The sequence below is a fragment of the Ascidia mentula genome, chromosome 1 (assembly GCF_947561715.1).
Source record: "Ascidia mentula chromosome 1, kaAscMent1.1, whole genome shotgun sequence".
NCBI lineage: Eukaryota > Metazoa > Chordata > Ascidiacea > Phlebobranchia > Ascidiidae > Ascidia > Ascidia mentula.
The window spans coordinates 2,536,943-2,557,249 of NC_138566.1; the positions used below are offsets into that span (position 1 = coordinate 2,536,943).

Here is a 20,307-nt window from a genome sequence, read left to right on the forward strand (position 1 = left end):
CTATGACCGTATCAAAAGTTCTGCAGTGAAAACACAGTTGAAAAAACTCTCGCCAAAAAATTTCCGTATGCAACGAAGCAACGCACACCCATGACATAGAGATGAGCTGCCAAGCTAAATAACACACCTACACAATCATACCCATACCTGCCTGACTCTCGCCTCTTCATCTGTTGGTCTGTTTGGTGTCATTCAACAAAATGTTACGCGTTTGCGTCTCATGGAAATGTTTGCGACATTCGCGTCTAAGGTGGATCGTGGGCCAGGAGCAAACATGCAATTTAATAGCAGTTGGAGCGAAGAAATATCTTCAAATATTGAAACCACATATCAATATAGATGGAAGTGGTTCCATTAATTCCTCTTATAGCCGATTTCCAACATTAATAGTGGGATTCGTTGCAGTATGTGGTGTCTTGGCCTTCAAGAGAAAGAATGTGCCGGTGCGACGATTTTTTTAATTTTGATCACATGACATTGTTGGTAAAACCCAGCCTTTACGATAATTTAAAGGAAAGTCGCGCCGCTTTTATCGATATTTGAAGTGTATTTTTTCACAGCGTTGTGTTTTTTTGGTAACTTAAGAGAATTTTACAATAAACAGCGGGAACTCCTGGTGGCAAAAACCACTCAACAGGACAAGATTGTTGATTTGCAAAGTCGCCTGCAGAAAGTGAGTAGTGTTTTTCGAATCACACTTTTATTAAAATTCAAGGATTCGTGTTCTTGTTAATGTTGTTGTTGTCAGAGTCACAGAGAAAAAACACTTATAAAGTTACAGATGATTTCAAAATGTGAAAACATATTTTGTTACATTTTGTGGTAAATTTACAGCGCTTGCACCTAAAAATGGCCAATCAGCATCTCTTTGGTTAACAAGCAGTAAAGAGCTTGCTGTTATTTTTGGTGCAAGCGCAGTAAATTTATCAAAAAATATATCAATAAAATTATTTTTCACATTTGAAATTTACCGTATTTCGTGCTGTGGCTGCAAGACCGGTGAACATAATGGTTCCACGGCTTTAACATATTTTATTTTACGCAATCATTAAAGAGCTTTGAAATGTTTATTCGTATGTTGCGCAACAACACCTTAATTTTTTTGGGATGAAATATATTTAAACACTTGTTTTATGAAGTTTTAATCCGATTTTATGGAAGCATATGAGCCACAATAATAAGTGAACTACAGACAGTGCACGCTGTTTTCTGTTTTTGTACAAAATTGCTAAAAATAACTGCGTTTCGTCGAATGGTTGCGATTTTGCGTATGTGTAAAGGTTAGGAAGCACTGCTTTATTTGGTTGCACAATTTTATTTGTTTCTGTTGTCTGTTGGGCAATGCACTAACACTAGTGTATTAATTGCTAGAACGTTACGTATTTACATGTGGTTCTTTACAGCACAAGTGTGTTTCTGCTTCAGCAATGCCAGTTTCCGTCCAACAGGAACCCGTTTCTTCTAAGGTTGGTATTTCAAATATTTTATTTGTGTCCCTCGAATGTAGTCGAAAGTTTGTTTATGATTTTGCGACACGAAGCAGTGTTTCCCTTGCGGTTTCATTAAGTGATTGAGAAAATTTAATTCCCCTGCGACACCACAAATTTGTACTTCTTGGAAAACACACTTTGCTGGGGTTCCATATGTTTCTGCAGTGTTGTGCTGAACAAATTGTTAATGTCTGTATACCAAATCATTTGACAGTTTGAATAATTTGGCCTCCTAAGCATTGTAAGTTTGTTGTGATTTTCAGGAAAAAATCGCGGAGTCTCCAATAACTGGATTCCTGGAAAGACTGGAAAAAGTCACTGCCGCTCTAGAGGCTGTGAGTACGAATATGGAACGAACTCCTCTCAAAAACGTCACGTCGGTGTTGAAGAAGTCCGCAAGGGGGCGCAAAAGAACGAAGGCGAGCAAGGAAGAGCCAATAAATACGTTATTATTTTTATTATTATAACAGTTCAAATAATGATATTAGATAACAGTTTATTTTTATATTTTGTTGATGGATTTTTGCGTTAACAGCTGTTTTTTATTTCTGTGTTTATATTTACGTTTTGCATGTTTTGTTTATATTTGCATGTTTTGTTTGTATTTGCATGTTTTGTTTATGTTTGCTTGTTTTGTTTGTGTTTGCATGTTTTGTTTATGTTTGCATGTTTTGTTTGTTTTTAGATTTGAGTTTCTTAACAAGGATATTTTGGCACGGAGTCCTGCCCAGCTCCGGTCACACTTGAGTAAACGCTTCAAGATAATAGATCGATTGTTTGACAACAATGTACGATGACGTAGTGCATGTGGTAGCGGAATTAACAACGCACAGGGCTAGTTTGTGTTTAGCTTGCATAGCTAGTGCAACTTGCTTATCTTGTCAATCACCGCAATTGAATATTTTAGAACAAAATATTGCGCTAGTTTCAACGCGAGTGGTCAATTCACACAAAAATGAGTATTATTATCATAGTATTTTCTTTTGTAAAAATATCAACTTACACCAGTTAAAATCCACCAATTTAACTTTCACAAGGACACGGAGAGTATTGCGGACGAGAATGGAGTCGGCCGTAAATCTCGCAAAAGAAAGGGGAAAAATGCTCCAGAGAATAGTGATGGAGGAGATACGACATCACTGAACAAGTTGACGAATATTAATAAGATGGGAGATATGCTCAGGAACTCGCCAGTGGGCACCTCGAACGAAAACGACCCGATTGGTGCTGCAGGAAGAGGGGTATTAATGCTTGCTACACCGCAAAATTGGGCGGGACGTCTTCGGCGCAAAAAATAAATGTATCGTATTGTTCTTTCTCTTCTAATTGTTCTTTTCAATTCGCCTCCTTACTGCCGTTCTTTGATGTCACCGCTATATATTTGTAGATACGTAAGGTACTTTCTTTGAAACATAATAAAACTGCACCTATTTGCCAGTTCTGACTTTTTTGATAGCAAATGCGGTATGGTTTGGGTTTGAACACGTTACGTAAAGATAAAAATCATCTATATACAAGCATTGGAATGGCCACATTACAATCTAAGCCATGAACCTCATGGAAATTTCAAACAACTTGCGGGAATGCTTGACAAGAACTTCTTGCGAAATTTCGGAGCACCAGCTGTTGTCTGTGTTCTCATTCCTTCCGTCCACATATTCGTACAAGGCATCGGCGATGCTTTAGTGCAGTGGTTCCCAAAGTGGGCGCTTGGTGACAGGGCAATTTTTCTTTTATAGCCTAAGTCAGTGTTTCCCAACCTACACGACCGCATTCCAGGTGGTACGCGAGCACCTTTCTGTAATTTTCTCAGCTCTTACTTGGTGGAACGTGCGTTCAGCGCATTCTCCACTCTTTTAGATGGAAAGAGAAATCGTCTTGATATTGTAACGAATTTTATTTCCTCCACGTCACCTTACACTTTTGTTAGTTATTGTTTGTATTTCATTGTTTTCACATTTCTTCCTGACACCTTGTAATTTCACTGTTTTCTTTCGTTGTTACCACTTTATTTATTATATTGTTTTACCCACGTATATCGCTTTTAAGTCTCGCACTTCACTTACTTTCACCACACTATTTTATTACCTTCGTCTCCCCTCCCTTTCCTATTATTTTACGCTCCGCTTATTTTTGTATGCCCCGGATGTGCCGCGTGTCCGGAAGGCGCATCCTGATTGGTTGGCGATTGTAAGTTAACGAACGATTTCCCTAAAACGAGCCTGTCTTCTTCTGGGCATCGCGTTGTTAACACGGCGTACAGTGTTGTGTATGAGCAATCGAGATCCCGGCCAGTGGCGTTTTGTACTGTTTTTATTCGTTTTATAGTTGAACACGACGTCCAATAAGTTAAATCAGCCTGGGTTACTTTGGCTTTGTGGTGAGCCGTTATTGCAGGGTTCTGGGCAGTATCAGAATTAGGGAGGCAGTTTTGTGCAAAGTACCGAATTAGGTGGAAGGGCTAATTGGGGGATAACATCGCCACCCAAAAACATCTAACCGCTTAATTGCAAAGCTGCCGAAATAATTCCGTAACAATATCGTTAATAGAGGAGACTTACGATTGTTTTTGTCCAACATGAAACCTGATATTGAGAAATTGTTGTCATTGCACCAACCTCACCCATCGCATTAATTGACAAGCAACAAATAAATTCGCTGTGTTTTTTTAAATCTGTTCTGTTGGGCGTTGTTAAATGACTAAGGTATTTGGGGGGCGGTACATAAAAAAAGTTTGAGAAACACTGCTTTAGATTCATCGATGAATGGCTGAATTGGCCCCATTTCCTACCAGACGGATATTGGTCCTGCTGCGCCGCAACCGTTGCACCCCCTTTTCGTTGGGTTTGTGTCCACTACCCACCTGACAATTTGGTGCGGAATCTTTGTTGGTTATATTACAGATTGAATTTTTCCTCTTCATCTGCTTGGACAACAATATTTTGTCTGGCACCATCAGTTAGTTATTCCAATAACGGGAAAAAACAATTCTCTATCTCAAGGTTTACTGTTGGAGTTAAAGAACTCCTTTACACAAGTCTGTGCGTCTTCTAAATAGTCTAACTGCCGACTAAACACACACATCCACCAAGCTTCAAGCCAGTCCAAAGTTGTTCATAAATCCATTTACTGAAAATTTCCAACGAATAAATCCAAGTACAGTACAGTACAGTACAGTACAATTGGGGCTCCTATACAGTGTACTAAAGCAGAACCAACAGCCTAGACCCTTACACAGCAACAGTTAAAACACACTGATTTGGCAGGCACTAGTTGCTCTGCTTATATAGTCTGCGGTTGGCCACACGTATTGATGCCTTATTTGGAGTTGTTGCGCAATTTGAATGCAACTTGAAGGTGGCCGATTTGGTCGATTACGTCAGTTATTTATATAGCTTGATTAGCTAAGTGCCCTAAATAGGTTATTTATGTTTAGGTAGACTTTGTTTTCCGATTAACTGAAAGTAGTTATGTTTATTTTAGCTTTGTTTATCATTTGCGAAAGAAGTACTTGTATTTAAATTAAACTTATTTATTATTTGCCAAAGAAATGCCTGTAATTATTTAAACTTGTTTTACGTAGTTAGTTTGGTTGCCTAAGTTACCTATATGACTTCATTGCCAAATTACGTGTTAATAACACAACTATAATGTGGCTGCTTCTACCGGCTACAATTTTTTTTACCTGCCACCAGCTCGGCAGGTTTTTCCTATTAAATTGTCCGGTCAGGAATTGACCTAAACCGGAAATGAGTTCTTCTTTTTTCCCATGTCGTTTTATTGGACATCACAACTTGGACATGCGTTGAACGCGTGATTACAATGACTTTGGTTTTAACTCTCGGTCATAATATAGTTACACGCTTTGGGCCTTTTTTAGTATATACATGTGTTGTGCGGCGACACTACGGATTTGTCAAGATGGACAACGAAAAAAAGGGTTTATTGGTGAATTGTGGCGAACCGAACTGTTCCTTCGTGCATCGAAGCGTGCATTGCTTTTTTCTTATGCCGTGGTATTCGCTTTATTAAACGTGTGTTTCGTGTTGCTCGCTCTTCCTATACCGCACAACTTGCTGAATAAATCACCAACCGCTTTAAAATAGCCCTTTGTAATAAAAAAACAATGCGTTTACATACAAAACAAAGATATATTTACAAACTTTTGTGTCGCTGTCCGGATTACAATTGGCGGCCAACGAAAATTAGATCACGGGTTAATTTTGTAGCAAGTTGTTACAGTGGAACAATTAGAATAATTTTGTTCAAAGGCAAGATAATTAATCAAATTTTCAACAACAAATAATTCCACTTACTCTACACATATTTCAGTGGAAGTGTTGCATGTTTATACAAAAATGTGAAAAAAGTTGCAACAACATATTGTGAAAAAAACCCACGGCCACATGACCTACATTACAACCCGCATGTTAAATTTCAGAACAAACAAACACATCTCAAACAGCAACAACAGTCGCATTATAAACTGGTTTGTCAAGATCAAAAGCATGTGTCCAGACATCTGAGGTTGGATCGTAAACTTCAACTGATTTCAGGGGATCGATGATAATCCTAAATAAAATCAAAATAAATGTGAGTATTTTTAAACAGCAGCAAATTCTTACTCACTTAACTGACAACAACACACATTTTCTGTATATTTTTATTACTGATATTGCGATGGAAAAACTACATTTATTTCATAATATTAGCAAGGGCCGTCGGTTGTGCGCAAATCCCACACTTACATATATTATCCCAGTCATTAAACACCTTCAATTATGAGTAACAAACCCCACAGTGACGTCACAATTACTAGCACAAAACATTCAAACGTAAACCTCACCTCCTTCCACCCACAACATAAATCCTCCCATCAATAACACAAGCAGAGTGACGGTAACGATGTTTTAGGAGAGGAGAAACATATTTCCATTTGTTGACTCTAGGTTCGTATTCTTCAACTGTTCGCAGGAGGCCACGACCACCACCACCTCCTGTCAGATTTAAAGTAAAACTTGTCCAGATTTTTCTTGGCTTCTGTTTTGTATTTAAGTGAAATATTTGTTCATGTAACTTTAATTACATCATGTGTGATTTAAGTAAAGTTACCTCACATTAATAGATAGAATCCAGGAAATCAGAAACAGTTTCAAAAACTACTAGTTTTAGTTAATATGTAGCTTCTGATAACTAACCAATTGCATAGATCTTCCCTTCAATTTCTTCACATGCTAAATAATATCTTGCTTCATCGAGAGAAGCGATTCCTGTGGAGGTTCCAACACGAACATCGAGGAATTCACATGATTGTAAGGGTTGTCTGCCATACCATCCGCCCACAGAATACAAAACATCTGAAGAAATTTGGAAATCGCTTGTGTTAATATTTATTGTGACGTCATATTACGATTATGTAGTAATGTTACGTAACAATCATTGAAGTAAGCACTGCGTTTAAGGTAGAAACAAGGTACAGTTTTATATCAAGATGTAAATAAAAACTAAATAATATCATGGTTGATATTCACGAACTCAGTAAGCACGCAAATAATTATTTTAAACGTGGGTTTAATTAAAAAAAAATAAGATTTTTTGCTCATTTTACACGAAACGAAATGAAAACTCGTGCATATGACGTCATCAATAAGTAAACAGGTTTGCGACTCCATGGAATATTTGTGAGTAATAAGTGAGTGAGTATTGTGGGGAGTCTAAAGTTTAAAGCGAATTATACATTGTTGCCTTGTATTGTCAAGAAAAGCGAAAGCCTTCATAAGTTTTGAAAGATTTAAAACATATTCTTACTGTCAATTGAACACATTCCATGTGCATGTCTTGGTTGCAACATGTTGGCACCAAGTACCCATCTGTCTTCGTCTATGTTATAAATGAAGTAGGATGAAAATGGTTTGAGATCTCCACCATGACCTCCGGAAAGGTAAAGTTTCTCTGTAACATGGAATTGTCAATAAAATAGACTGGGTAACATTAAAACTTGGTTCCTATACAACTTTTGTGATTGTCATTAACAAATATTTCTGTAGCATAACAAAGTACCATCCACATGATAAGAATTTATTCTGTTGAATAAATATCACTATTTCAGTTATTTACTGGCATGTTTGTAAAAGATGGGGTGACTGACCGAAAAAACTTTAACAAGTCTTGATTACAACCTCTACCTATCAAACCTAATTCTTCTGGTTCTGCGGTGCTTGCAATAACCAATTAATATTGTACAACCTTAATAATGTGTTATATTTACTGCTGTGTTCCGAAGGGATTTAAATTTTGGTTTAAAAATATTTTGTACAATCATAGCAACTGACCTCCGACAACAGCAGATGCAGCATCCTCTCGACCTTCACACAAATCTGCAAATTTCATCCAGCACTCACTTCTCTCCAAATTCATCATCTCACAACTTTTTGTTGAATCTTCTCCACCCATTACATAAACTGTGTTTCCAACTTTGGATGAAGTTGAGCATTTTCTTGCTGTGTTCAATTTCTGCAAATAAAATTGTGATTCTTGTATGCATAAAACGTAATTTGACAGTGGTTTTTTAACCTGGGAGCTGTTTATGACTGCAAGCAACTTGTATATGTTTGCATAATTGAGCTTGTTGCTGTTTGTGATGCAACAATCTTTGGTTAGTGAGTGCAGAAGTTGACGGTGCCATGACACCATTTTTACAGATTTAATGACCTGTTATACTATACTTATTGTATGGCATACTTTTCAAGAATTTTTGCAGATTAAATGAAATTGTTTTTAATTTAAAAATACCAATAAAACAACTGAGCAATAACATGAAAACAGTGTAGAACTTTTGTTTACAAAAAGTTTGAGCTGTAATGTATGTTTTGAATGCTTCTATTTGTTTCGTTTGTTATTTTTTCTATTTGTGATTTGCCATACTTGCATTCCATGGTTTCATACATCACATAAAATGAGTTTGACTTGTCCATTTGTTAACTATGTTCTAGGTAACTGATGGTAAAAATCAATTTGCATGGCTAAAAACTCTAATACAACTAACCGGTAAATGTTGATGTTGTTTTGTGGTAACATTCCATTTCACACAATCTCTATCTGAATTCTCACCACCAATAACAAGAAATCCTGATGAATATATAACAAGATTAAATAATATGAATTTCAATGTTAGTAAAAAAGACTGCCTTAGTTAGGGCCTAATAAGAATAGTAAATTTTTTAAATCCAATTTTGAAGGTAATCAGCATTAATACCCGAACTGAGTAATTTGCTTTTATGCCAAAAAAAATTCCTGTGGCTTTTTGCCGAAAATAGTTCCTACCTCTCACTTCATCAGGTGCAAATGTCATGTAAAAAGTCAGTCTTGTTAAAATCCAGGATAATTCAGTTCAAAATATACATAGTAAGCACTAAATCTGAGTTACTTTTCATTTTGTCAATGTGGTTATAAGTAAATGAACCATCACTGTATATCATGTGTTGAAATATAACAGATAACAAACGCAATTAATTATTAGATTCAGCCAATTAATTTCATGTTTACAAATGCAAGCAAATAATGATGGCATAAGTTCTTGCTGAAATGTTTTTTCAAACATGACAACGTTAACAACAGTACGGGCTAGTCTTTATATTCTCAAATGCAAGTAGTTTAATAAGTAACAAAACATTTTAAAGGTTCCTACCAACTGGAAGAAGGACTTGTAGATCTTCTATTTGCTGTGTTTAGATTTTGAGAATAAAAAGAAATACAGAAACACAAGTCTGTACCCAAACACTTGCCTTGTACTGGTAGTGATTGTTGTTCTCTTTCACTAGGCTGAATGTTGCCCTCAAGTGGTGGATCAATTTCAAGGTTAACACCTAAACGTATACACTACTATTTTATGATGGTATTTCCAATCATTCATCTAAAAACAACCTACTTTTTAAAAATTATTAAACATGCCGTACTAGTCTTTATATGTCTACGAACTGAACTCTCTTGATTTGGCACTCTTTTAAGAAAATTGACTTTTAAATTAAAAAATGCACACTAGCTTTCGCGAGTACCTTTTGCTTCATCAGTTGTGAATAAACGACAAATCAAGAGAATACAGTAATTTTTGATAGTGAGGTTATATGATCGTAAAACTTTTTTAGCAACAAAATCTTGTACAATGGAAACAGTAGGATTACTTCTAAGAAAAAATTACCTCTTTCACTTCTTCCTGGTGATGGGTTGGGCAACTCATGATCCACTGGAAGGTTTCTTTTAATGGGTGGGTTTTGGGGTGTAGCATGACTTTCAGATCTTCTGTTTGCATCTAAGATAGCAAAAATACAGTTAAATGCATTGTATTAAGCATTATTAATTTAGCCATACAATTAATATTATATTTTAGTCAATAGTAATTTGTTATATTCCGATTCATAACACCATACGTTACGGTACAGTGAAAACGACTCATTTAAAAATTAGCTGAGCACACAAACAACAACATTAAATTGTTTATAAACCCATGTTTAATATTTACCCTTTAATAATTAACAACAAAACATTTTGTATATTCTTACCAACTGGAAGTTTGGGGTTTGTGACATCACTTGAATCTGCTGCAGTCAAGATACTTTCTCCTGTAAAACAAACATCACACTAACCTTATGTTTCTGTTATCACATTTTTTGTTGCGTGAAATTTTATTTATATTTTATTTATACATATTAATATTACCATATATTTTGTTTTATTTAACACTTGCCTTGTGCTTGTGGTAATTGGTGTTCTCTTTCAATTTGCTGATTATTGCCCTCATTTGGCAGATTAGCTTCAAATCCAACACCTGCAAATGGAATTATCTGGCTACTATGCAAGCAAAGTGAAACCAATAATATGATTTCTGTGAGCTGCAGATAGATGGCCACTTTTTCGACTTATAAGGTCTCATCAGTGCAGCTTGGTGTGAATCGGAAAGATGGCTTTGCCGACCACATGGCCAGGTTGAAAGACTTCAAGTTTGTGGTGAATATACAATTACGGTGGGCATCGAAATAGGTGCATCCTTACAAAAGAAAACCGTTTGGTCAGCTAAGTCATCTAGAAGTAATCAGTGGAAAATAATTGTCCACTATACATATTGGGAAGCTTACGAAACCACTCAAGTTATAAAATACTGCAGCGAATGCTGCTCTTTACGGACCCCCTTGCAGTCATTGCGGACCCCCAAAGTTCCGTGGACCCAAGTTTGGGAACCCCTGGTCTAGAGAAGTCACACCAAGCTGCAATGAAAAAACCTTATAGGTCAACACGGTATCCACAGTATCTGCAGCTGGCAAAAATTATTTAACTACCGTTTTGCAATCATTGTTTTGCCATGACGATTATATCTGACAAAAAAATTGTTGCAATAAATTTTACTACCACTTCCACTTCTTCCTGGTGATGGATTGGGAAAGTCATCATCCACTGGAAGATTTCTTTCACTGGGTGAGTGTTGGGGAGTAGGGTGACTTGCAGATTGTTCAGCTGTATCTTATGACACAATAAACCAATAAATAAAATGTATGGAAAAATGAATTATGTTTAATTTACATCAGTAAGGCCAATGGGGTGTGGAACATTTTAGTTAAGGGGCTTGTGTGTTGAACCATATAGTTTGTCATTCAAACTTATTACTTTGCATTATACTGATCAATTTACTTATGTTCTTTAACACAATGAAAATCAGTTGCTAATTCAAACAATCATATGAAGAAGGTAATGAAGTTGACTATCGCTCTTGGGTCAGATACCCCTGACAGAACAAGCAACAATACTTGCCTTGTCTTTGGAGAGTTTGTTGTGTTCGATCTCTTGGTCGAAAGTTTTCCCCAAGCAATGGACCAACATCTACAAAAATTCATTTTCACAGAAAATTACAAACTTCGGAAGCAAAAAAGTTGCACCATTTCAAAAAAACGACTAAAAAAATCAATCAAAATTTACCATGAAATTTCCATGTGTGTGTAGAAAACTGGCTGAGTGGAACAGTTGGATTGTGGGTTGCTGTTGGATCCACAATATGCATGTTCCTTGCAGCATTTGCTACTTGCTGCAAAATTACTGTGGGATCTTGTTTGGAAAGAAGTTGTTGGAATTCATCCCGAATATCAACCATGTCTGGTCGTTGATTTGGATCTTGATCCCAACATCTGATCATCGCTCTTTCCATCACATCAACTATTTGTCTGTTGTTTGCATTGCTTTGCTCTCTTAGGCTTTGTATTGCTTCACAGTCAGGCCGCAGGCCACGATCAAGTTTGTGCCAAAACTCTTGTTCTGACTGGTATGGTTGTTCCCGACTTAGCATCTCAAAATACATAATACCACAGCTGTAGGCATCCTGTTCTCTTTTAGGTCTTGCATATTGAAGAAGTCTTTCCGGTGCTGCATAGTATAGTGTCAACCCCTGTTGGGTGTTTCGACCCAGGAGTTGAGTTGTTGATCCTGACGTCAGTTGGACTAACCGAGCACATCCAAAATCACCAATTACACAATGCAAGTCAAGCGTCATGAAAATATTTTCTGGCTTCAAATCTAAGTGAACCAATCGCTTGTTGATTCCACAGTTGTGAATGTAGGCAACTCCTGATGCTATTTCAGTTGCCATGCGAAGAATCAAACCAAGTCCCAGTTCAATATCTTCATCTAGGATTAGGATGTTTAAACTTCCACCTCCATAGAATTGCATTACAATCCCGATTGCTCCTGGCCACTTGGTGTATCCATGAACAGTTGATATGTTGTCATGGTGAGATCGCAGTAAATTCTCGTATTCCCGCTTGAATCTGCAAAAAAACACAAAAGGCTATGTTATAAAAAGTTGTCATAAGCAATATTTGACAAAAAGACAAATATTACAAACATTTGTCAAAAATCATAATCTAACGTTTTTTCTAGCAAATGTTGTTCATGTTCTCCACCAGTGACTTTCAAACACTTGACAGCAAGAAATCCAACTTTTTTATGTTTTCCAAGCAAAACTCCACCAAATGCACCTTGACCAACAATGCACAGGTTGATGTCACACTTGATGTTTTCAGCTTTGAACTCTCTCAGCTAAATGTAATCACAACATAAGTTTGTGATTAGCAAAATGCATTCTATATGTCATACTTACAATATTAATCACTTCAGGGTTTTCGTTAGATGAGGCGAAAGCCATAATTCAACTTGGCTTGACTACATTTCTTCACTCGTCTTTCTGATTTGATATTCCAAAAATCTTAATGTTACCCTGGACACAAAATACATATCTTTTAATACACAACTCTAGATAAAACTTTGTTGGTGTAGTAATGGTACAAGTAATTCAAAGCAAACCTCTCTAAATTTCGTCGCGCCTGCCGATAAATTTAAAATCACTTTACAATTGTTGGTGTTATAGACTTGAACGTTGTCTAACCGTGGACATTTTAGTTTACTCAAAAATTGTTTAACGAATATAATCATTACTGAACTTGCTAAACAACTTAAATAAAAATTATTTGCATAAAAAGACTAAATCAACTTTTAGCACTGATTAGGAGCGTTTCGTGTAACCAAGGAAACGAAATATCGTTACCCATGAATAATTACGGTCGGTCGTCAATTGAATTTTTACCTGATAGATTGTATTCGCTTAAATTAATAATAATTATGCTGACTAATGTCGGCGGTTCAAAATGTTGTAAAAACCGTCCTTAAACATATTAGCCTACTATGGTTGACTTAGCCGAAAATTTAAAAAACAACTAAATAAAATCACTTTGAAATTAAAAGCATAACAATTAAGTTATTACTTGAACTGGGAAAATTAATAATGCTTATGTAATCGGTTGTTTTGGAGATGCTCCTCAGGACACAATTTACGCTGGACAATTTTACCTTTAAACTGGGACCTGTCTATGGGCGGCAAAGCCAAGAGAAAAAAGACACGATTCTGTATTTTAAAAATTGGGAAATCACAAACCAAGAAATTCTTTTAAACAATAAACTTTAAAGAAGAAAACTCAGTCCTACATATTTATGTTCCCAATTTTCCTGAATTCAATTTATTTCTTAAGGAAAATAGTTTGCAAATGTGAAAGCAAAATTTGAACAGCAATCGAAAACACTAACATTTGTAATGTCAAAGCATGTTTTTTTAAGTATTTTTAACTGTTATTGTTTAACAGGATATGTAATTTCCACTGATGTTTAGCACAGATTTGTTGCCAAGTCGCCATAAATGCAAGCATACATTGGAAGTGTGAGGAATTGAAATAGATTTTCTGTCATTACTTGCTAATAGTTGCAACACTCAAAGTTTGCATTAACAACATGTAAACAATGTGATGATTCCACACCCGTTACTTTCTTCGTTGTGAAACCATCTCTCGAAGGTTTTCTTCACTGCTCTTCACACTTCGTTCCAAATAAGTCTTCTTTGCCTTCACATAACAATGTAACAGTTTATTTCATTTATTCAACTAACAATTAACCACAAAAAAAGCAAAAATTGACCAACGCAGAAACATCAATACTATTTTCAGCAAAAAAGCATAAGTGAAAATCGTCATGATGTTGCATTGGAATCAAAATGAGCAATATGTAGGAATTGCACACTTAATACAAACAGTTTAAAATGTAGCGTGGACAAATCTATTGACTGAATTTGGTGAAACTTTTACATGGTGAATGATGTCAGAATGCATTTTAAGTTAAAGGTGACACATCCTTTTAGTTACGGAGTGAAACACTAATATCTGAAGCTCACTGACCCTATTTTATTAAAGACTTAAATTCCAAGTGTGTTAACATGATTTAACTTGCTATCACAATGTGAAAAACAAACAATGAATTGTATGCCGAAAACATGACATGTTCTACAACAATTTTCTTGCTGAACACAAAGAATTATTGGTGGTTGGTTTGTGATGCTGCACACATAAAACAAGCTTGCTTGAATCAAAGCTAATAATTTGTTCGTTCTGCAAAGATTGATTACAAGTGACTCACTGCCACATACAGGTCATTGGTGGGAACCTCTGATAAAAATAATAAAATACCTTCAGATCATTAATTTTTTCATCAGCTTTTTTATGTTTGTTGTCAAGGTTTTCTTTTACAGTCCCTCTCGGTTGTAGCATGAACCTGACAAAAATATCACTATAAGAAACAATGCAAAAAAAGGTTACACATGTACTGCTACTTAACATAATTAGTATGCCTTGCAGCAAAAATAGCAGTACAGCATAAGGTCCATGAAGAAAACATTATTTTTGCAGCAGGATTTAAAAAAATCTTGTTATAGAACACTTTTCAAAATTAAGATGCTGAACCAAAAAATAAGTCTAACCCATTCCCACTAAAGCAATCTTAATTAGTTTAAAAATGGCTTTTAGGCCACATAAAAAGATTTGTCCAATGAACCTTGTTTATTTGTGCTTAGTTAAGACTGAGTTAAATGCAATTGATAATTTCAAATGATGGGTTGAAAAAATAGGGAGTTACAAAAGATCTTCTGCCTTGTGTCAACTACCTCGACTCCTGTCATCACTCACATTCGTCCAACGCTTTCATAGAGTTTTGTGTTTTCAGGAAACGACTCAATCTCATGTTTGGTGATTTCCAACTTGCGTTTTTCTTTGTTCAGTGAATCAATTTGAGCGTCACTGATCCTCATCTGTGCTTGGGTTTCAATCATTTTCCTCTGTAACTCAGCAAATGCCTGGAAAATGTGTAGACCTGAGATGTAACTTACACAAAATATGCGTTTTGAACCATCGGTAATAATAATACATTGTTGTTGGATACCATATTGAAAAGTTTGTAAGTTGTGGGAGGATTTTTTTTCGGCGAACGCTAATTGTCCGGACTACTAAAACGTTTTTCGTATGTTAATGTGATAGCTAATTGTTTTTGTGCGGCTTATCGGTAACTTTTCGCCGAAGTACGCGGAGGATATATCCCCACTTCATACAATAGAACGAGCCATTTACCTTGCGTAATTCCATATCGACCGCCATTGTCACTGTTCTTGTATATGTGATCTACGACAATCAAAAAGTAACAGAAAATAATTTCCAATCCAAACCAACGCACATTTTGTTTAATGGATGAGCTTACAGGAAAGAATTTGAAACAGCAGTTTTCTTTTGTTTTGTATTTGATTTGGTCGCATGATTTAATTCCTGTCTTAAAAAAAAATATTTTACATTTTTGGTAGCACCTCTTGCATAAATGATGGCAAAAAAATACTTTACATTCAAAATAACAACAGAAAAACAGACCGCTACTCCATTATGAACAAACAGAAAATTAAATAAACGGTGTAAGAATTAAATGGTAAATATTACGTTTGTATTCTTTTCGTTTCACCAAAATCGTACTTTGTTTATCCAATTTTTAATAAGTTCACCGGACAAAAAAAACTAATTTTAACATAATTTTTCATAAATCAAGCTTCTGCATTGAAGGCAGCAAATATCCCACTGTGTTTGTTTGTGTCCTTTTTGTTATTTTTTTTATTATTTGAGAAATTTTTTTTTGTTACATCACCCTATCAGATACACAAACATTTCGTGGTATTGTTTCTTTCTGTGTTGCATCAGTTTGTTTACAAAAGACACCAAGTCACGTGATGCATGGTGACGTCGCAACATAATAAAAACTTTAGTTCCTTCCAGTATAGAAGGTGAGGACGAGGGAAGATGTTAAAGAAAAGTGTTATAACTTTTGTGATGTAGCAACTAAAGTCCATTTGGTTGATTTAAAGTGATGCGCAATCTTATGGAAGGTTTTTTAAATGTCGGTTATTCTAAGTACTAAAGTAGCCTACGCTTTCGTTTCTTTTCAGTTTAATAATTATCAATATCTGTATCTCTGAAAATAAACTATGAAAGGACCGCCAGAAACTATTGCGAAAGATTTTCCACCTGATGTGAATGCTGTGGAATGCATTTTTGAGCCTCGTATTGCAGAAAACCCTGTGAACAGGTATTGTAGCCTATGTAGATTCAAGGTTTAAAAATGTGTGCAATTTTTTGCAATTTGTACTGAAAAACATGTATATACTGTGTATGGCACATAGCATGTGGACCTGTCAATTGATCTACATTGTTACTTTTTAAATTTGTAAAACCAAATATTTTATGGTTTTGCAATAACTCACACATATACATTCCTGTGCAGACCAGATTGGAAAAAACGTCGAATTTATCCTCCGCGCATTTTTACGAAAATTTACCGATAACCCGTGCAGTAAAAATTAGCTAACGCATTAACAAAGAAAAAGCGCTTCGATTGTCCGTGCAATTAATGGTAGCGAAAAAAAAATCCTTTGCGTAAATAATACTTTCCAATCTGGTGTGCAGACTGCAAAGAATGTAAATCTTGACAGTGCAATGCAGAATAACTTATGGGTTGTGTTTTAGTCCGGTTGTTTTCCTGGAGCCGTGTGATTTGGGCGAGGAACCCAGAGAAGAAATAGCGGTTGAGAGGGCGGAAGTTTCACATGAACCCGTAGATGCCAATGATTTGTTGGAGGAATATGGATGGATGGCAGATTCAGATCAGTTTGATCAGCAGGTAAAACACTGCTCTATGGTGTTGACTGTTGGTGTATTCATCAAATTAATGTGGAACAGACAATGGCGAAATGGAATTGACCAAAAATAACCCCATTGTCCAACAAAACTGCTTACTTTTATCCTTTTATGACCAGTTTGCCTATATTCAAAAACAGTCATTAGTTTATAGGGTTTATTCATGTTTAGACCTCCTATTAGATGCAAACAATTATTTTTTCCCCAAATATGAAGAAATGACAATATTTTTGTGGTGTTGTTTGTTCAGGCGATGGAGGAAATACAACAAGAGGATTTTATTGAACAGTGCTTCGAAGACATGTGGGAGGAAGAAGATCGGATGAGAGCTATGGTGTCAGCAACAGGTAACTAATTACAAAATATTTTGGTTGCATATGGTACAATTTTAAACATTATTTATCCCAAGTAAAACGTATGAGTGCAATGTGGCCTTTGTTGTGACAGCTTTTAAGTTTTGGGTTTATTGTTTTAAGGTGTTTTTTTGGTACTTGTCACTTGACTTATAGTAAAACTTTCTTCATGTTAATTTTTGTTATACTTGCAGAGCCATAGCTTAGCTCCAAATTTTTGCTTAAATACAACAGAACACTAATTTCCTTTACAAAAAATAAAACATAATCATGCACTTGCAAATGTAAAGATGAGTGGTTGATGTATTTTTTATTCAATAAAAAAACAGGCCCTTGAAAAAATATAAGCTAAACATTTTTATCAGGGAAATTTATCCATTTACAAAGAGCACTTTTTGCTATAAACATTGTCTGTGATACTGGACTATTGTGATTGCTTCTGTTTAGCACACGTATAATAGCTTCCTGTTTGTGACTAAACGTCCGTAAGACCTGTCACAATCATTTGACGTCAGTTGCTCATGTGATTTGCATGACATAAACAATGAGTATTGGGGTCCATTGGACTATCCATCTTTAGCCCATTTATTAGATATTTTATGAGTGACCTACCAGCATTAAATAAACTCCCTAATTTTTTAAACGGAAATAAGTTCTAAATGATATCTAGGTTTTCTTTTTTGAGATAATTGTGCCTCATTCTAGTTTTGTAAAAATATTCCAACAACCAATATTTAAAGTTAACCAGGTTGTATATGTGGAGATCCAGTCTTTCATGATTTCTAGAAATAACTTTATTTTTGTCTGGCTGGCATATTTTTGTTTATCATGTAACTTACACTCTTATTTGTCTGATATGTACTTGTTTTTTAACACCCCTGTGTTAAAAGGGACCATAAAATCATAATAATGTGTTCCCTTAAGTATAAAAGAAACACCTCAGAACTATATTATATTTTTTTTCCAGCTGAACTTATTTTAAAGTTCCAGAATAATTCCAACCTTGTATATAAGAAATATAGTGTGAAAATCACCAATACAACATACATTTCGCTCTGGTTATGTATGGTTTCTAATTCCAGAACTCACATATATTTCTGCGCAGGTGATGCCACACCACAGGGCGTGGAGAGCAACCTCGATAAACTTGCAATAAATGATGTTGAAGCATTGGTTCCACAAGTAAGCTTAACATTATACGCACACATATGAACGCCTGGTGGCCCAATTTGTAACATTTAAATATTTTATAAGTTATTTGTTTTTTGCCTGAGAATTATCTGCATGCTCTGTCTTGTTCAGTCATAAATGGAAAAGCAAAGCCATTTGTAATTATGTAAATTGTTTCCATATCATACCACAATTGTCTTGATGACACACAGCACACCACAGTTCAATCGGGTTCATTTAATTGCACTGCATTATGTCATAGCTGTGGAGAGTCATGTAAGTGAAATGAGTTGCATGTTTTATTGCTTCATGTAACCATAAACAAAAGAATATGTTCTCTCCAATTCCCATGCATTAAAGATTGTTTTTAATACATTGTTTGTGTGGGCAACAGTCAGGTCACTTGAGGTCAATGTCACCAAATGCTATCAAGTTCATAACTGAACCTAATCACAAAGTCCCATCCAGTTTTAACATCTGGTGCCTATACAGATAATTGTATGCAAAAATGCACTTAAGCTAAATTTGTTGTCAAATATTTTTTTAAATTTTGTTCCAGGCTCATCTTAATCCAGACGCAGTTGACTTCATACCACGTTCTGTTAGTGATTCTTGAAGAGAACAACTTTTTGTCTTGTCTGTTGCCTGTAATCTAATCCCTAAAAGGACCACACAAAAAAACAGCCATTCACAGGAGTCTTCTATTGGGCGAACATTTTTGTTACTTGGAAAGTTAAGTTTCCTTTTTACGGCCACAATACTTGTGGTGAGAGTAAATTCACCTGTGGGTTATAATACAATAAGTTACTTGGAAACTCGTTTAATTGCTATGGACTGCATTGATTTTATATGCAGCGTTCTCTTTGCAACTGTGATCCCATTTGCTTGACTCCTTTCGTTTTGTATGACTTTGTTTTCTACAACAGTTCACTATGTTCGTTTTGTCCAGTGCCTATTTTGTTTCTTTGTTAGCAAAAGTGGTGATGTGGCAGCATGCAATGGGAATTACAATTACACAGTTCGTGCAAACACTCTTTAAAAAGTAACTCTAAGGTTTAAACTCCCTTGGGTCTGATAACATTTTAATTCTTGTTTGCCAAGGACTAAGAAGGGTTTACTTTCATGGTGCTTAAAAAACTCTGTGTTTATTTTTGTAACCTCATTCATGTAAAATGTTTGCTATCTTATTTCAACCGCTATTTACAGGTTGTTTGCACGGCATATCCTCAATTAACAAAACAAGTGGTCAAAAAAATATGTATTTAAACGATGGTGTGTAGATCAAAATGCGACAACAAAAAACAAGAGTTGTGTCACCGTGAATATTTGTGACAGTAATACATGTTACTGCTGTACAAAGAGCGTAACTGATTGTAAATGCTTGGCTTATAATGTCTTCAAAATGCCCAATTTGTGTGAAACTTTCTTTCTTTCTAATTTTCTTTTGTTGTGTTCTTATAAAATAAAACTGCCAAAATGTTGTCGACCAAACCGTGGGTGAATTTTTTGTCATGGTATTTGTGTTACTGTACGCTGAAAGATTGCCATCATTCACTTTAATATTACATTCGACACTTCGATCTTCTGTTTGTAACAGAACAATCGCCTTTTTCCGACAAACAATCGCTTTTTGATACCGTTCATACTGCAGTTAGTTTATGTCGACAAATTTGCCGACATCCGTCTCATCACATACGACTAGTGTTC

General features: G+C 35.6%; 3 protein-coding genes across 5 annotated transcripts; 1 reads left to right on the plus strand and 2 right to left on the minus strand.

The window, feature by feature from the left end:
- Positions 1-5,621: 5,621 nt before the first annotated feature.
- LOC145909388 (uncharacterized) lies at positions 5,622-12,749 on the minus strand. 3 transcript variants are annotated; one of them, XM_082996796.1, is made up of 15 exons: positions 12,631-12,749; positions 12,400-12,569; positions 11,457-12,298; positions 11,292-11,360; positions 10,893-10,997; positions 10,234-10,314; positions 10,049-10,108; positions 9,688-9,798; positions 9,275-9,355; positions 8,536-8,618; positions 7,823-8,003; positions 7,299-7,442; positions 6,689-6,847; positions 6,337-6,487; positions 5,622-6,062 (listed from the first exon to the last, which is right to left on the minus strand). In XM_082996796.1, exons 1-15 carry the CDS (start codon positions 12,673-12,675, stop codon positions 5,948-5,950), a joined length of 2,397 nt encoding a protein of 798 aa, XP_082852922.1. In that variant the 5' UTR covers positions 12,676-12,749; the 3' UTR covers positions 5,622-5,947. The 3 variants fall into 3 exon arrangements, with proteins under 3 accessions (XP_082852922.1, XP_082852914.1, XP_082852907.1); XM_082996788.1 differs by having other exon boundaries at positions 6,337-6,484; positions 10,893-11,003; XM_082996781.1 differs by having other exon boundaries at positions 10,893-11,003.
- Positions 12,750-13,514: 765 nt separating this feature from the next.
- On the minus strand, positions 13,515-15,588 carry LOC145909552 (prefoldin subunit 1-like). Its single transcript, XM_082996935.1, has 4 exons — positions 15,473-15,588; positions 15,035-15,201; positions 14,540-14,624; positions 13,515-13,921 (listed from the first exon to the last, which is right to left on the minus strand). The coding sequence occupies exons 1-4, from the start codon at positions 15,497-15,499 to the stop codon at positions 13,841-13,843; spliced, it is 360 nt and encodes a 119-aa protein (XP_082853061.1). The 5' UTR covers positions 15,500-15,588; the 3' UTR covers positions 13,515-13,840.
- Positions 15,589-16,327: 739 nt separating this feature from the next.
- On the plus strand, positions 16,328-20,091 carry LOC145909542 (polyadenylate-binding protein-interacting protein 2-like). The gene is made up of 5 exons (XM_082996928.1): positions 16,328-16,469; positions 16,907-17,060; positions 17,328-17,424; positions 18,536-18,612; positions 19,160-20,091. Exons 1-5 carry the CDS (start codon positions 16,369-16,371, stop codon positions 19,214-19,216), a joined length of 486 nt encoding a protein of 161 aa, XP_082853054.1. The 5' UTR covers positions 16,328-16,368; the 3' UTR covers positions 19,217-20,091.
- Positions 20,092-20,307: the final 216 nt, after the last annotated feature.

Coding starts and splice junctions, on each gene's coding strand:
- LOC145909388 (XM_082996781.1), bottom strand. CDS start 12,675: ATGGCTTTCGCCTCATCTAACGAAAACCCTGAAGTGATTAATATT. Junction 12,299..12,399: donor CAACATTTGCTAGAAAAAAC/GTTAGATTATGA, acceptor GTTTTTTTGCAG/ATTCAAGCGGGAATACGAGA. Junction 11,004..11,291: donor ACAAACTCTCCAAAGACAAG/GCAAGTATTGTT, acceptor TTGTGTCATAAG/ATACAGCTGAACAATCTGCA.
- LOC145909552 (XM_082996935.1), bottom strand. CDS start 15,499: ATGGCGGTCGATATGGAATTACGCAAG. Junction 14,625..15,034: donor TATGAAAGCGTTGGACGAAT/GTGAGTGATGAC, acceptor TATTTTTGTCAG/GTTCATGCTACAACCGAGAG. Junction 13,922..14,539: donor AAAAAATTAATGATCTGAAG/GTATTTTATTAT, acceptor TGTTATGTGAAG/GCAAAGAAGACTTATTTGGA.
- LOC145909542 (XM_082996928.1), top strand. CDS start 16,369: ATGAAAGGACCGCCAGAAACTATTGCGAAAGATTTTCCACCTGATGTG. Junction 17,061..17,327: donor CAGATCAGTTTGATCAGCAG/GTAAAACACTGC, acceptor TTGTTTGTTCAG/GCGATGGAGGAAATACAACA. Junction 18,613..19,159: donor TTGAAGCATTGGTTCCACAA/GTAAGCTTAACA, acceptor ATTTTGTTCCAG/GCTCATCTTAATCCAGACGC.